At 52.8% G+C, this 15,130-nt stretch overlaps 2 protein-coding genes across 9 annotated transcripts; one reads left to right on the forward strand and one right to left on the reverse strand.

Moving 5' to 3' along the window:
- Positions 1-13: 13 nt before the first annotated feature.
- TIRAP (TIR domain containing adaptor protein) lies at positions 14-4,525 on the reverse strand. 5 transcript variants are annotated; one of them, XM_032133756.1, is made up of 7 exons: positions 4,346-4,525; positions 2,506-2,570; positions 2,276-2,359; positions 1,765-1,832; positions 1,488-1,542; positions 631-1,233; positions 14-481 (listed from the first exon to the last, which is right to left on the reverse strand). In XM_032133756.1, the coding sequence occupies exons 5-7, from the start codon at positions 1,492-1,494 to the stop codon at positions 438-440; spliced, it is 654 nt and encodes a 217-aa protein (XP_031989647.1). In that variant the 5' UTR covers positions 1,495-1,542; positions 1,765-1,832; positions 2,276-2,359; positions 2,506-2,570; positions 4,346-4,525; the 3' UTR covers positions 14-437. The 5 variants fall into 5 exon arrangements, with proteins under 5 accessions (XP_031989647.1, XP_031989649.1, XP_031989650.1 ...); XM_032133758.1 differs by lacking the exon at positions 4,346-4,525 and adding an exon at positions 3,325-4,338; XM_032133759.1 differs by lacking the exon at positions 2,506-2,570 and having other exon boundaries at positions 4,346-4,523.
- Positions 4,526-4,642: 117 nt separating this feature from the next.
- FAM118B (family with sequence similarity 118 member B) lies at positions 4,643-15,086 on the forward strand. Of its 4 annotated transcripts, none has more exons than XM_032133749.1 (9): positions 4,643-4,717; positions 5,099-5,130; positions 8,869-8,946; positions 10,909-11,161; positions 11,969-12,196; positions 13,351-13,479; positions 13,761-14,046; positions 14,515-14,574; positions 14,663-15,086. In XM_032133749.1, the coding sequence occupies exons 3-9, from the start codon at positions 8,876-8,878 to the stop codon at positions 14,674-14,676; spliced, it is 1,041 nt and encodes a 346-aa protein (XP_031989640.1). In that variant the 5' UTR covers positions 4,643-4,717; positions 5,099-5,130; positions 8,869-8,875; the 3' UTR covers positions 14,677-15,086. The 4 variants fall into 4 exon arrangements, with proteins under 4 accessions (XP_031989640.1, XP_031989638.1, XP_031989639.1 ...); XM_032133747.1 differs by having other exon boundaries at positions 14,638-14,979; XM_032133748.1 differs by having other exon boundaries at positions 14,646-14,979.
- The last annotated feature ends 44 nt before the right edge of the window (positions 15,087-15,130 follow it).

Raw genomic sequence — 15,130 nt, forward strand, 5'->3', positions numbered from 1 at the left:
ACGGAAAACCACCAAAATTTAAAACTTCTGCATTTTCGTAGTCGCAACGATTCCGTGAAAAGTCATTGCCTGCCTCGTCTTGTCCTGCCCACAGCCCAGCAGGCACCTTGTCAGCTTAGTGGGGATCCCAGAGCCCTCAGGACAGAGAACACCAGCACAGTAAGGAGCTCTGGTGACCCCAACACCCACCCGATGTCAGACCTTAGTGTTTGTATGATGGATGTCCCTATCCCTGCTGAGGAGATTTTGGCCACTGGGACATGGCGGGCTCTGGTCCACTGTCCCTCATGGAAGTGGGGAACTCCCCATCCTTGGCTCCCAGGTCTGGTCTGAGCAGCTCAGGTTTGACCTCGAGGTCCAATGAGACGTGCCAACACCCAGATCCAAAGGCGACAGCTGCATGATGCCCACGGGGATGCATCTGCCTGCTCCCAGCACTACTCCATCCTTTTTGTGGAGCTCCGGCACAGATCCTGGAGGTCTGCAGAGACAGCAGATGAGCTCCATTAGCAACCAATTTAATCAACCAATTTAAATCAACTGTTGAAATAAATGTATGGAATCCAGTGCCTTCCCATGGTCCTCACCCCAAGAGAGTGACAGTTCATCAGCATCCCACAGGATACTCACAGCGCATGACAGTGTCTCTGATCTGCCTGAAGCTTTTCTCCTTCAGCGCCATGTAGATGTAGTAGATGTTCCGCAGCTCCCTCGGATAATCCTTGCGATCCACGTCCTTCAGCACTGGGATGGTGCGTCCGTTGGCCATCGGAGCCTCAGCCAAGGCCTGGTGCATCTGGTACCTGCACCAGGGGTCCTGCAGGAAGCCGGGGGTTATGAGCATGACCCAGCAGTGGCTGTTCTGCACGGCGTCACACAGCTCTGTCACCATCGCGCTGCCCGCCACCGCATCCCGCAGCTGCAGGAAGCAACGGAAGCTCTCAGGTTGGCCCTCCAGGTAGGACACCAGCTCCTCCACCAGCTCCACGTCCCCCTCACTGTGGCAGATGCAGACGTCATAGCTCTTGTCCCACCGGGGGCTGTCCGAGGCGCTGATGTCCGGTGCTGACACAGGCGACAGGGAGATGGAGCTGGTGGCCAAGCTCACGCTGGAAGAGCTGGAGCTCTTGGCAGAGGATGAGGAGGAGGAAGGTGAGGATGAAGCAGAGTGGCTGGACTTGAGGCTTTCCACTGAGCTGGGCTTGGGCTTGTGCAGGAGCCGCCTAAACCAACCTGCAGAGTGAGGCCACAGTGAGTTTTGGGGGGTTCAGCACCCCCTGGACTTCCCAAGCACAGCATCATTCGATCAGCAAGATGCCCCCAGATGGAAAGGGGTGGGTGGGATGTCACCTTGACCCCCAAAACCACCCTGGGTCCCTAAACCCTGAGGTGCCACCAACAGCCGAATGCTGTGGCATCGTGAGGAGCAGCTCATGGGCACCCTCATGTTCTGTTGGGGAGGGGATGCCATGAGGGAGAGGACTCACCAGCCATAGTGGGCAGCACGCTGCTCAGCCACCGATTGCCCGCGGGACACCTCTCCTGAGAGCAGAAAAGAGGGATAAAAAAAACTGAAAGCAAGAACTTCATGGCAGGTCTCAGCCCCAGGAGCTCAGCGTGGTCTATTCCAGGGACCGGCACCTCTGGGGTGCTCTCTTACAGCCCCAAAATCACCCCCAGCAGAGTTTTCCACATCTGCCTTCCCAAAATGTGCTGGGAAGGGACATTTACCTGTTACTGGCTCTCTCCACTGGAGATACACACCTGCAGCAAGCGAGGCCAAGAGATAGTGGGGAGGAGAAACCCTCATTCCCATCAGTGGGGAAAGGATCCTGTGGAGAGGAGAAGTGGGAATCAGCTGGGATCACCAGGGATGGACTGGGTGCTGGCAAACCAAAGGCAGCGCGGGTGATGAGCTGTGAATCCTTGGTGCTGCGTGCCCTGGCATTCCTGTCTGTTCCCTGCCAGCTCATGCCATCCCATGCCTCAGCACTGTGCTCCCAGCATGGTTTAGGGAGCCCAGACACTTTCTGCGGACACCCAGGAGCAGCAGCATGGGAAACAGCTGCTGTTTTCCACTGCTAGCATCACCCCTTCCGAAATGAAACCACCCAAGTCATGCTGAAGCCTTTCCCCTACTTCAAAAACAGCACAGGACTGCAGGAAATGCCAGCAAAACCCCGGCACGCCCACGGAAACCATAGTGCCCAACTTCAGCCAAAAGCTCAAGTGTGACTGGAACAATGAGTGTGGACAAAGTTTGGGAGATGCTCACCTGGAATGCAGGAGTCTGGCACTGGAGCAGGGAACGGGATGCATCAGCCCCTGGGTTTGGCAAAGAAAGATCTTCTGGGATTACCTAGGTGGGAAAGGACAATGTGTTCACTCTGGAGTCTAATGGGATCTGCAGTGAATGGTGAGGCTGATCCATCTGGGCAGCTTCCACATCCAGGAGCGGTTCCCAGTGAAGCTGCCCTGGCATGGAAATGAGGACAGGGCACCCACCTGCTTCCCCAGGTACAGCTCCCTGAACACGCCCAGGTGCCCCCAGCTGCCAGCAGCTCCAGCCTCTGCCAGGAAATGTGAAAGCACAGGCAGGGTAAAGGGGCCAGGACTGCAGGGAGGGGAAGCCAAGTCCTCCCAAGGGCCTCCCTCCCACATCCGCCACACGCCGTCACTGCCCGGGTGTCAGTGCCCAGCCCTCACCAGCACCCAGATCTGTTTCCTTCCCTGGTTTCCTAACTAATACAGACAGGTCCACGTTTGCCACTCACACTTATTTTATGAGTTACATTTACCAAGCACATAATATTTTCATCCCAAAATCCCCCCTGTATTTCTCCTTTCCCAGGTCTCATTCCTCTGGTGCTGCTGGCAGTGGCCAGCAACTGGCACTGCCTTCATCTCCTCATCATCCTCAAACCTTCCGATGCCTAATTTCCATCAGGGAAAAGTCCCATGTCCTCTGACCCCCAAAAATGTCCCCCCAGCCCATTTAACCTCAACACCCCATGCCAGAGCCACTCAAGACACTCCATCAATGCCACCATGACCCAGCTGTGCCCCAGGGCTGAATCCACCTCCTTGCTCAGCACACTGCTGTTTATTTCCTCACCCCCAAGGACCTTCAAGTCTCCTGGGAAGGAGGGCTGAAGGTCAGGAGATCCCCCAACACCCACCAGCACCTGTCAGGCTTTTGGGGACCCCAACCCACACCACCACTGTGTCCCACAGGTCTTTGAAGAGCTCTGGCTGGACACTGAGTGTTCCCTCCATGCCAGCACCTGGCTGTGGCTTCCACAAGGTATTTGCATGTCTACTCACCCACCACCTTCAGCAAAACAACGGACCAAGGCACAGCAGCACAAAACCACGTGAAATGGGGGGGGCTCGCTGATGGCTTTGACCCCTTGCCATAAACACCGCCCCATCCTCAAGCACTTCCTCAGCCAGTCCATCTATCAGCCCTGGAAGGCACCTTGAGGGTGCAGGAGCAACCAGCCCATCCTCAAACACAGCGCTGAGAGCCAGAGGAACCTGGGCAGCCTGTGCCCAAAAATGCAATGAATTCGCTGAGAGACACTGTGCTCCTCCCCACCGCCTGTCACCACCTCGGCTGCCTTTCTCTCCACCAAAAAAGGGACACCAGTTGGCCTCTTGGTGGCCAAATCCCAAAGGAAAAAGCCCAAGGCCGAGTGGTGCTGAGCCCCACAGGGACCCACAAGCTACCGCGAGTCATGGGCCCAGCACCGCTCATCCCACTGGGACGCATTTTGCATTATTCCCCGCCCCGGCACTGCTGCCACCACCCCAAAAACCAACTCCCCGCCCTCGGGCGGGACCCAGAGGAGGCTGAGTCACCCCAGAGCTGCCCCAGAGAGGGGAGCTGAGCAAGGGTGAACTCACAAATCCTTGACGCCAAGAAGCAGCACCCTCTAGATCGCCCTCCACCCTACCTCAGCAGTAACAGAATCATTATTAAAGAAGTAATTAAGCAGGTACAGCTCTATTCACAGCGTGCCTTGGCCCACCAGCAGCAGCAGTTTCAGGCTGGTCATCACCAAGAGCCTGTGCTTTACAGGCTTGCCTGTGGAATTCAGAAACGGTGAAGACTGGGTGCTGCAAGGCAGGGTCAAACAAAGGGGGCTCGTGTGAGAAAATAAGGCTAATTTTGTCCCTAAAAACACTACGAATGTTTCATGACGGTGTCAGTACAAACAACGCGCAGCTACCCAGAAAACACAGAATAATTTTTCTCCTGGAAAGCTCTAAGTCCACCCAAATTCCGCCACACAGATGCTTGAAGGCATCATAGCGACCGTCCAGGCACAGGCACGGTTTGTACCTCACAGGGCTGGAGACACGGTCGCACACACACGAACCCAGGCAGCGGCAGCTGGCGGAAGAAAGGCCCCTGAGGGGTAGGGGGGCACAGAGACACCGCCAGGCCCAGAGCAGCCGCAGCCCGAGCAGAAGAGCCCCCTCAGCGCCGCCTCCCAGCCCGCCACTGCGCCACGCATGCGCCCGCGCCTTTTATAGCCTCGCAAAGCCCCGCGAGACCACCGCTGCGTTCCCACGCCCGGCCCCGCCTCTTCCGCTGCGAGCCAATGGAAGGGCGGGGCGGGGCGGGGCCAACTCGTCACGTGGCCGGGCGCGAGGCGGCTGCGCGCGGCGCGGCGGCGGCGTCTCCTCAATGGGGCCGCGCGCGCGGCGCCAGGTGCGTGCGGGGCGCGCGGGGGCGGGGGGCGGGCGGCGGGCAGGGCGCGGTTGCCATGGAGACGGCGGGGGGGGAAGCTGTTGCCATAACGACGGCGGCCGCCATAATGGGGGGGGGAATCCCATGGCCTCCGCCCTGAGGGGACGGAGCGGCCTGAGGGGAGCGAAGGAGACCGGCGGGGCCGGGGATGAGGCAGCGGGGCCGGGGGTGACGGGAGAGGGGCCGGGAAGCCTCTGAGAGCGGCGGGCGGCCCGGCTGTGGTTCGCCCCCGCCGCGCCGTCGCCCTCTATGAAAGCTCGATTTTATGGATGTTTCCCCCTGGGAAGGAGCCTCGGTGTCCTCCCCGCCTGCTGAATCCTCGTGCTGTTGCTTTTCCCGCAGGTTTAGCGAGGAGGGCACAACGGAGAGGACAGGTAAGGGCTCGAGCAATCCCGAAGGTGTGACCCCCCCCCCCCTCCCTGCTTCCCTTTCCAGGGTCAATCCTGGAAAACCAGCGTGGTTCCGTGGGAGTCTGTGGGATACAGAGCTTAGCCGGGCTTTGCTGTGTCACTCTCTCTCTTTGCTCATGGAGCCATTGGGAAGCACGTGGAGAATCACAGCGTTGAATAAAAACCTCTGGTGTGTTTTGACTCACATCCAAGGAGGTCGGATCCCGTGGTTTTGTGTCTTGGATAGGAGTAGGGCTTGTCCTCCGTCCCATTGTCCCTGGAGCCTGTGTGTTTCTAGGATGGGTTTGATCCAGCTCCCAAATGCAGCTCCCACATGGAGGGATAGGCTTGGGAATTGGCCAGGGACAGCTCAACTTTTAGCTGAAACACGGTGGCTTTTAAACGATCTTATCCCAGCACCATAGAGCCGCTGAACTGAAAAAGAAGCTGCGAATTACACCCCTTGCTGGTGGCAGTTCTCAGCACTCAAAGAAGCTAAAAATAATGGATGAGCAGTAGGTTCGTACTTGTTTCTTTTGGGAATTCGTGGGGGCTCTGCTGGAGGAACGCAGTGTGGAGCTGGATCACTTGGCTTTGATTTTAAACATCTAGGTATAGCTTTAGTTGTGTGTTGGGTGCTGAGCATGGAGATGGTGTCAGCAGCGACTTCTCCATGAGGTGGTGGAGGAGCTGTTCTGTGAATGCCCCGTTTTGGCTCTGCAGGTTGGGCTCTGGTGCTGACTGTGTGGTGTGCTTGTGTTTTGCAGAGCCACAGGGAGGTTTTTGTAAATACACAACCTGTGTGAACCTCAGCCCTCGTTTGACACACGTGGTGTTCAGGTGTTTGCTTTTGCCTGGGATACAGCTTCATATTTCCAACATTTCTGCAGCTGGATATGTCTGTGTCACACAGGAAGTTGCTGTGGTTGGGTTTATCCAGTGCTGGTGACTTGGGCCCAGTTTAAAGCTGAAGTCTGGAAGGCTTTAGGATAAATTAAGGGATTTCTGTGGTGGGGAGGGAAAAGGATAATGCAGCAAACCCACACAGGGACTCTCTTAGTATCCCTGATAAAAGTGATGGGGACAAGGCTGGGACCAGGGAACGATGCAGCTGAGGCAGGAATCCGTGGAGTGTTGTGTTTACAGTCTTCAACTCCCTGTAGTCCAAATAGCTGGAAAGTTCCCAGTGTCTGAAGAAGGCTGGAGAGACACTTCTTACCTTGTAAGTGCCTGTGGCTGCCTCTCCTCCATGGCACCTGTGTTGCCAGGGGGAACCTGCAGTACCTGGTGTGGTTTTTTCCCCGTGGCAGTGTCATGCTCTGAGGTAATTGCATTTAATTTTGGCTACCTCAGCTGTGCCAGCACGATCCATCCCTCTGGGCAGCAGAACTTCTCTCCAGGACTAAAAACTGGAGGTTTCTATTTCTTGGCTGAATCCCCATGAATTCTTTTTAAGACCAGTAATAACTTCTTTGGATCTAGGCTGTATTTATAATGGGGTTTTTGTTCCTTTATGGCTCTCTGCACTAAATAATAGACCTGAAGGTTGAAAGTCATTATATCAGACAACCTTACCAGGTGATTATAATTCTGAAAGGTGTTTCTTCCTAGGTTTAAATTACTTTTGAAACGTTGTTTAGAGGCACTTAAAATTGATTTGATGGCTCCATTCCTGCTGTTAATAGTGTGGGAATGTGCAGGGTGAGCGAGATGGGGCAGTGGAAGCAAACAGGGGAAGGCCTAGGTGGGAGTTTCAAACAGCCTCAATATTTGAGGCTCAGCTAATGATTCACAACCCAAAGATAATATAAACTTAAATTATATCCAGTTTGGAAATGAAGAAGGATTTACCTTTGGCTGTAGCTCTGGTGCTGCCGAGGGCAGACTCAAACTTCCCTCTGAAACACTCCAGTTATCCATTGTTAGTGCCTGGCTCATCTAAAGCGTCTTTGCACCATTAAATGAAATCTGGCTGGCTTTGTGGAAGCAGCCTGTCCTTCCAGGAAAATCAGCTAATCCAAAAGGAGAAGGATTTCCTTCCTGGGAAGGAAAAGGAGGGGCTTTTCCCCTCTTTATCCTGACCGTGGTTGGCTGCATTCACTCAGTGGGGATTTGATGGTACCACCTGACAGATCCTGTGTCCAGCACGTCCTCCTGTCTTCCTGAGAGTCACTACTTTGGTCTTTGGAGATTTAACCCCCCGAAATAGTTCACCATGAGGCCTGACAGATTGCAGGTGCTCAGGGGTGATGAGGCTGCAGAGGTTCATTGTCAGAACAGCGTTGAAGTGCTCCCAGGCTCAGTGTGGGTTGGAAAAACACAGGGTAGGTACAATGTTCACAAGGGTGTGTGATGGAGGAGCCCTGCCTGACATGCACAGAGGGGGAAGACTGGGAGATTCCTCACATGCTAAGGGCCTTTGACACTTTTATCCAAAATCTGGGCCCTGCAGTAAGGCCCAGTAAGATAAAAAGGGGATTATTTGGAGTGATGAGCACTGTGTTCAGTGATGTTTCAGGAGGCAGGTGTTGAAAACCAGCTCTCTGAGGTGTTTTACTGTTGTTACAATGATTTATTATTGAGCAGCCTGGTGTGGTGGAAAGTGTCCCTGCCCATGGCAGGGGGTTGGAACGACACAAGCTTTAAGGTCGAGTCCAAGCCAAACCATTCCATAATGCCATTGTATAAAGTTTTCTGAAGGGGTCAGAAAGAAAAGGCTGCACACACGGTGTATCTGAGCATCTGACAGTGTCACTTTGCCCTGTTCTCATCATCCAGCATTGCAAGGTGGTGGTTTCCTAGAATATTGGCTGATTTCTCACACAATCCATGCCAACACTTGCAGCACAGCCCAGGTGTCCTAACTGGAAAGCGCTGCCCTGTGTGACCTGCTTTGCTGCCAGGGAGCAATAGCAGCATCTCCCTCAGATCTCCCTGAGGTGGCAAAACCTGCAAAAACTCTGATTTTGGGTCAGCAGCTCTTCCTCAGCATTTCCTCTGGCCAAAATCCCTGTATCTAACAGAGTTTTTGCTGGACTCTTCATTACAATTGGCAAGAAAAAAGCAGAGGAGGGTGAACAGTTCTGTTCATTTTCATTCCTTTTTCTTAGACTTATTTGGGAGAAGCAGAGTGGGAGAGGACTGCGTGCTGGCAGACCGTTTGTGTTTTATATTGTTCAACGGGCTGTTGAAAGAGTTCTCAGACTGCACTTCCTTTTCGTGGGCTTTAAGGTCGTTTCCCAGTGCTTGCAGACGCATGGCAGGCTGAAAAACCCTTCTCTCGTCACCAGGAAATGAAATGCTCTCCGTGCATTTTTGGAGCCAACAAAAATCTTTTTGTCTTCCCTCCCACTGTTTCTCAAGCAGCAAGTTTGCTGACAGGCCTTGTCAGGAAGGGGGGAGTGCTGCTCCGAGATCCAGGCTCTCTGGGAAAATGAACGGCTGAGGTGAAACAAAGGGTCTGGCAAAGTGTGTTTTGCTGAGGCAATCACACCTGGGCAAAACAGCCCAGGATTTTACGGTAAAGAAGGTTAAGGAAGTGGATGAGACTGTGGGGCAAAGTTCAGAGACAAAAACATGCAATTCTCAGCCCAAAGGTGATCTTGGAATAATAACAAACCTGGGATTTATCCACCTGTGCAAAGCTGGTTCTGCAAAACCCCGTTGTCCAGGTGGTGTTGTCCATGTGCAGTGACTTTGCTTGCGGTGATTTGTCTGCTACAGAAACTGGATGGCTTCTACGGTGAGCCTGGACAAGGAAACGTTATTGGAAGATGGAATGCCACCTGCAAAAAAGCCCAGGTAAATTTCGTTATACTCCAGTGAATTCCTTCTAACAAGAGCCTTTTCCTTTGCCTTGCATTGTTCTCTAAGGATTGTGACCCTTGGTGACCGCAGCTCTTTCGCTTCCTGATCCGAGAGCCGCACGCTGGCTTCTGGCCGTGCCCTGGGCTTTGCTGCTGTTAGTGGAACAAAGGCCTTCACGCCCAGAGTGTACTTTTTTGGAGTTTTAACCCTCAGCCAGGGGATGGGGTTGCACTCAAAGCTGTATTTTACTGTCCTGTCTCCATGGTCCTGTCCGCTCGCAGCGTCAGGTCGAACATGTTGGTTGTGCTTCTTCGCTTGAGTTGGATGGTGGTTTCCAGGACGACAGGGAGTTACTCAAATTAATATGATTGAGCTGCATGTAAAGGCTAAATAATTTACTCTGAGGCTCCCTGTGCTTAGAAACAGGTGGTCTTACAGCTCTGGGAGTGGGGACCTAACTGGTGGATGATTCTGTCCATCCGAGACTGGCACCGTGGCTGCTGTGGACTCAAAAGTTCTTGTGAACAAGCAGCTAATTCATCTGGGGAGTTGTCTCCCACTAATTTGACTTTTCTGGAGGGCTGCAGGATAGTTCTGTGTGGTCTCAAGGTTGATCAGTGACCCTGGAATGTGCAGAAAAGAGGCTGGGAGATGATTTTTTCCTTGCTCAGGATATCAGGGCAGAAAAAAGTGTGTTTATCAGCAGGGAACAGAATGCCTCTTTCAGAGATGTCACACAGGACATTAAGACTTGGGTATTAGTTGTTATTTTGGATTTCAGTCCCTGGATTTGCAATAGTGTTTTTACACTAGCTCATTAGCACGAGCACTTAATTTATTCCTCACGTGAAGCTTGCAATCTTCAAATTAAACCCTGTTTATCAGCACTAACAGTGCAGCCCTCCTCGAGGAAAGGGTTAACAAGTCTGTTTTCATAGGCAGGAGCTGAGGGAAGGCACAGCTCCATCTGTGTGGTGTTGGTTTCCTCTCCCCTTCTCACTAAATATCACGTGTTTGCTGATAAAGCCCATTTCTTCCATACAAGCTGCTTCCCCAGGCTGCTGCTCCAATCCTGGGGAGCTGCAGTGGGTCCCTGCTGCAGAAAGCAGCTGGACACCAGGCAAGGCAAGGCAAGGAGCAGCACATGTGTTTAATAAGTGATAAAGGTCATGTTTAAAAGCACTGTGCAGGTATAAAGCCAGGAAAATATGGAAGAGGGGAGGAGGAATAAGGAGAATCCAGCCCTGCAGCCCTTTCATGTGACTCTGTGTCATCTGGGATATTCCAAAAGATTGGCCTGGAGCTGACATTGCAGGCATCACAGGGAAGGGATTGCTGGTACAGCTGAGGGGCTTCCTCAGCAAACTGGGGCTGGGCCCCTCCAGGGCAGAGCTAGGAGGAAACCTTCCCTTGCTTTTCTCTGTGCTGGGATAAATGGAGCTCCAGGCCCCTGTTCTGCACCTTGTTTAAACCAGGTTGTATTTCTGACCTGCATGGGCTCCAACGCACGTTTTGTCTCAGGACATAGAGCATGTGTGTGTCTCATTCTCTAGTGCTCACCACACCTTTCCCATGCTCTCCAGCCTTCCAGGTAACTTTTATTAATAGACTTCCCTTACTCCAGATTTTTAGTGGATTAGCTTTGCTTCAGAAGCACCCCAGGGTATCACTGACTTCCCCAGTAACCATCACGGTAACAGATTCGATTCCCAAAAATGTTGTAATTATGGACCTTGTGTTGGGAGCATTTGTGCTGCTGATCTGTGCAGCTCCCTGCTGTCTTTTAAGGATACCAAGCTGCTTCTCTCATGCTCCATTTATCAGAGAGCCCCAGTGGATATTTGATGCAAAATTTAGGCACAGGGTACCTCCCTCTCCCTCGGTCTGCATGTCCCACCACCCCAGACACCCTTCCACTCATGGTGGTACCAGCTGTGCTCCTTTCTCCTCTTGCAGGAAGCTGTTGCCAAGCCTCAAAACCAAGAAGCCTCGGGAGCTTGTTTTGGTGATTGGAACAGGAATTAGTGCTGCAGTTGCTCCCCAGGTCCCAGCGCTGAAGTCTTGGAAGGGGCTGATTCAGGCCCTCCTAGATGCTGCTATTGACTTTGATCTCCTGGAAGATGAAGAGAGCAAACGGTTCCAGAAGTGTCTTCACGAAGACAAGAACCTGGTTCATGTTGCCCACGACCTTATCCAGAAGCTGTCTCCGGTCAGTGTGCTTGTACCTGCCCTGAGCGCTGTTAGGGTTAGGGATTTGGCTTTTGGAAAGAGCCAGATTTGGTTCTCCAGCACCAGTGCCCCCATCCCAACAATTCCTCTATGTACGAGGAACCACAAGTGCAGTTACTGTGCCGGGTGCCTGAGACATAACCCTGCTGTGGACATGGTTTTGGGTGTTTCACCTGGACCAAGATGATTAGAGGGATGGGACACCTTCCTATGAGGAAAGGCTGAGAGAATTGGGATTGTTAAACCTGGAGAAAAGAGCTTCAGGGGTGACCTAATTGTGGCCTTCCAATACCTGAAGGGAGCTGACAAGAAAGATGGAGAGAGACTGTGGGGAAGGGCCTGGAGTGACAGGACAAGGGGGAATGGCTTCACACTGACAGGGGGCAGGGCTAGATGAGATATTGGGAAGGAATTGTTCCCTGTGAAGGTGGTGAGATTGCCCAGAGAAGCTGTGGATGCCTCATCCCTGGGAGTGTTCCAGGCCAGGCTGGAGGGGTTTGGAGCAACCTGGGATAGTGAAAGGTGTCCCTGCCCATGGCACAGAGTGGGATGAGATGGCACAGAGTGGGCTTTAAGGTTCTTCCCAACCCAAACCAGTCTGGGATTCTGCAATCCTATGACTATGCTGAGGGAGAGCACCCACCTTGGTGGAGCTCTGTGTTTGCCCTGCAAGGACGCAGAGCTTTGCAGGGTGTTGGGGAAACATGGGTAGTTTTTCATGGAGTCATTTGGCATGAGGCGGCGTTAAGGGGCTGGGCTCTGATCTCGATCTGTCTCCCCTTCTCAGCGCACAAGCAACGTTCGCTCAACCTTTTTCAAGGACTGTTTATACGAGGTGTTTGATGACCTGGAATCCAAAATGGAAGATTCTGGGAAGCAGCTGCTTCAGTCTGTGCTTCACTTGATGGAAAACGGGGCCCTTGTGTTAACCACAAACTTCGATAACCTGCTGGAGCTGTACGCAGCACACCAGGGGAAGCACCTTGAGTCTCTTGACCTGACTGATGAAAAGAAGGTAAAGGATGATTATTTCTTTTGTCAGGAACTGTGGTGGTGCAGGATGTGCTCTCGTGCTGCCTGAGGGCACTGGACTGATTGTCGTGGTTTAACTGGTGGCAGACAACCTCCAGGCAGAGGCTCTGACTGTTCAGGGCAGCTAGCAGAGGAATGAGGAGGAACGCTCCTTTCTGGAACACTGGTTTGCTGGCTGCCATCCAGTGCTCAGGAGGAGTCCTTAAGCCTGCTATTCCTTTGATCTCTGTCCTTGAAACTTCTGGCTTGGCCTTGCTTCCACATAAGGCTCAGGCTGATGTTTCTAACCAATATGGGAAACTTCATGCAAAATGCAAAGCTGAACTTTCTATTTTTATAGGGTGCTGCAAAATGCTTTTTGTGATGGGTGTTCAGGGCTGCAGCCTTTGAGGCTCCCCTCTTGCCTCATGTCCTCTTCGTGCAATGGCTGGAGTGGCTCCTGCTGCTGCACTCTCGGAGTTACTCTCTTCATGCAAACATCCCTCCTCCTGCCCCAGTCAGGCTGTGAAACCCTGAGCTCTTTGCACCTGCCCACCTGATCTCTCCATCGTGGGTTTTACTGGTGGGGAGCATCTCATCCTTCTGTTTGCATGTGAAACACAATGTGTGTGTCCTGTGCAGTCCTTGGTCTCTTTTCATTCTCATTTCTGTGCTTCATGTTTCCTGCGTGACCTCTTAATCTACATGGCTGGAAGTACTTACAGTGTTACAAATAAGCATTCTAATTATTGCAAGCTTAAACGAGCTGAGGTCTGCAGGAGTAAACCGAGAGCCTTGGAAGCAGCTGTCTGAAATGGAGGTCAGCTCAGCTGGTGACTCCCTCAGAGCCAATAGGCACGACAAAATAAAACTTGGTAGGCTTGAGAAACATGCTGATGTAGGATTTGTAGTTTTTTCCCCTTCTTCTGGTAAATCTGGCATATTGATTCATTCTCATCACATTCAGCAGTCAGCTGAAGCGTTGACCCAAACGAGCAGCACAGGCTGTGGCTGCAGGCCGTGGTGTAGAGGCTGATGGAGAGAATATGAGGAAGAAGCAGCCTCTTTGGAGTTCTTCCCCAAAACATTACCTTTAGCAGTGCTGTGATAGCCAATGTGATGCACTGACCGACGCTGCTGCGGGTTTGTGTTGTGTAGGTGCTGGAGTGGGCACAAGAGAAGAGGAAGCTCAGTGTCCTGCACATCCACGGCGTCTACACCAACCCCAGCGGCATCGTGCTGCACCCGGCCGGCTACCAGAACGTGCTGCGCAACACCGAGGTCATGGTGAGCCACGCTGGGGGCCCAGGCCTGGGGTAGCTACAGCTCCCACTCGGGTCAGCTGGGCATACACTGACTTTAGACTGAGCTTCACAGAGGGTGGGGGAGAATAAATTAGTTATGGGAAATAGGAGGGGTGAGTTCCTTAGCCTGCTACGGTGCCAGAACACCTCCCACACTTGCTGAAGGACGGCATTGCTGCAGAGCCTCGGAAGGGATAGGGCAGGTGCTGTCTCCTGTGAGGATGAAGCTCACCTTGACCAAGAACATCTTTCCCTTTCTTAAAGCGAGAGATTCAGAAGCTGTATGAAAATAAGTCCTTCCTCTTCTTGGGCTGTGGTTGGACAGTTGATGACACCACGTTTCAGGCCCTGTTTTTAGAGGCTGTCAAGCACAAGTCAGACCTGGAGCACTTCATGCTGGTGCGGAGGGGAGATGTGGATGAGTTCAAGAAGCTCCGTGAGAACATGCTGGACAAAGGGATCAAAGTGATTTCCTACGGAGACGAATACGCCGACTTGCCCGAGTACTTTGAGCGGCTGACGAGTGAGATTGCCATGCGGGGCCGCACAGGTACGGGGCCGGGGGCTGGGGGACACTTGGCTGCCACCACGGAGAGTAGACAGGGTTAGTAGCCCCTGTTCTCCACACTCTATAAAAATTCCTCAGACCTTTTTTTTTAAGAAAAGCTGGATTTGAGGGTTGCTTCTGTGAAATCGCTGTATGCTCCAGCAGTTTAAGCAGCTGGGCTGTTTCCCACGCCTGCAAGCTTTGTTTTTTTTATGTGCAGCTGCAGCTGTTTGTTCCCTTTCTAGTGAAGGGGCATTTTAGTCTCGCTGACCTTCATGCTGGTCAGCCTGAGCCAATGCTTTTATACAAGAGGTATCACTAATAAATCATAAAAATGGGGGGAAATTGGGTTCACTGGCCAGAGCCTTGCTGGCAGGTATTCTGAGGCTTAGTCCAGCTGGGAAAGCCTGTGTGAAACCACCACATGGGCGGCTGGCTCTCCACCTGACACTGGTCTCTGCTCTGCCCCAGGTATGCCCAAGGAGGGGCAGCAGCTGAACGGCTCTGCTGCTGCCCACGCTGAGGTAAAAGGTAAGGAAGGCTCTCTGGAGCCGAGAGGCTTCACCCTGTGCAGCTCCCTGGAGTCCCAGGCAGGTTTTCAGCCTTTGCTTCCACGCAGGATGCAGCCCCTGAGCCTCAGCCCTGCCCAGGCCCTGAGCCATGGCAGGGGCAGGCCCAAGCCAGGCCAGCAGCCCTCAGGGAGGCCGGAGCCCATCACTGTCCCACTGCTGTCCAGCACCGAGCCAGGACCCTTTCGGCAGGGAAGAGGCCAGGACAGAGCCTCCACAGATGAACACCTGGTCTAACATTGCATTGTGGTTTTACTGGGGTTGCATGTGCCTGTGGAGCGCGGTGTCCCCAAGGGAGCTGCAGCCTCCTCTAACTTCAGACCTAGTGCTTTTATATTCTGTATTTCAATTAAAAAATGAAACTTGAGCTTTTTTTTTTTTTTTTACTGGAAGCTCTAGTTTTCTAGTCCTGTCTTTTTACTGTACAGTATTTTGTATGTTGAAGTTGTATTAAAGGCCTGCTCACTGAACTTCTGGCTGCTGTATCATTTACAGGCCCTCTCACCCCACACTGGCAG

Source organism: Corvus moneduloides, chromosome 25 (assembly GCF_009650955.1).
Source record: "Corvus moneduloides isolate bCorMon1 chromosome 25, bCorMon1.pri, whole genome shotgun sequence".
NCBI lineage: Eukaryota > Metazoa > Chordata > Aves > Passeriformes > Corvidae > Corvus > Corvus moneduloides.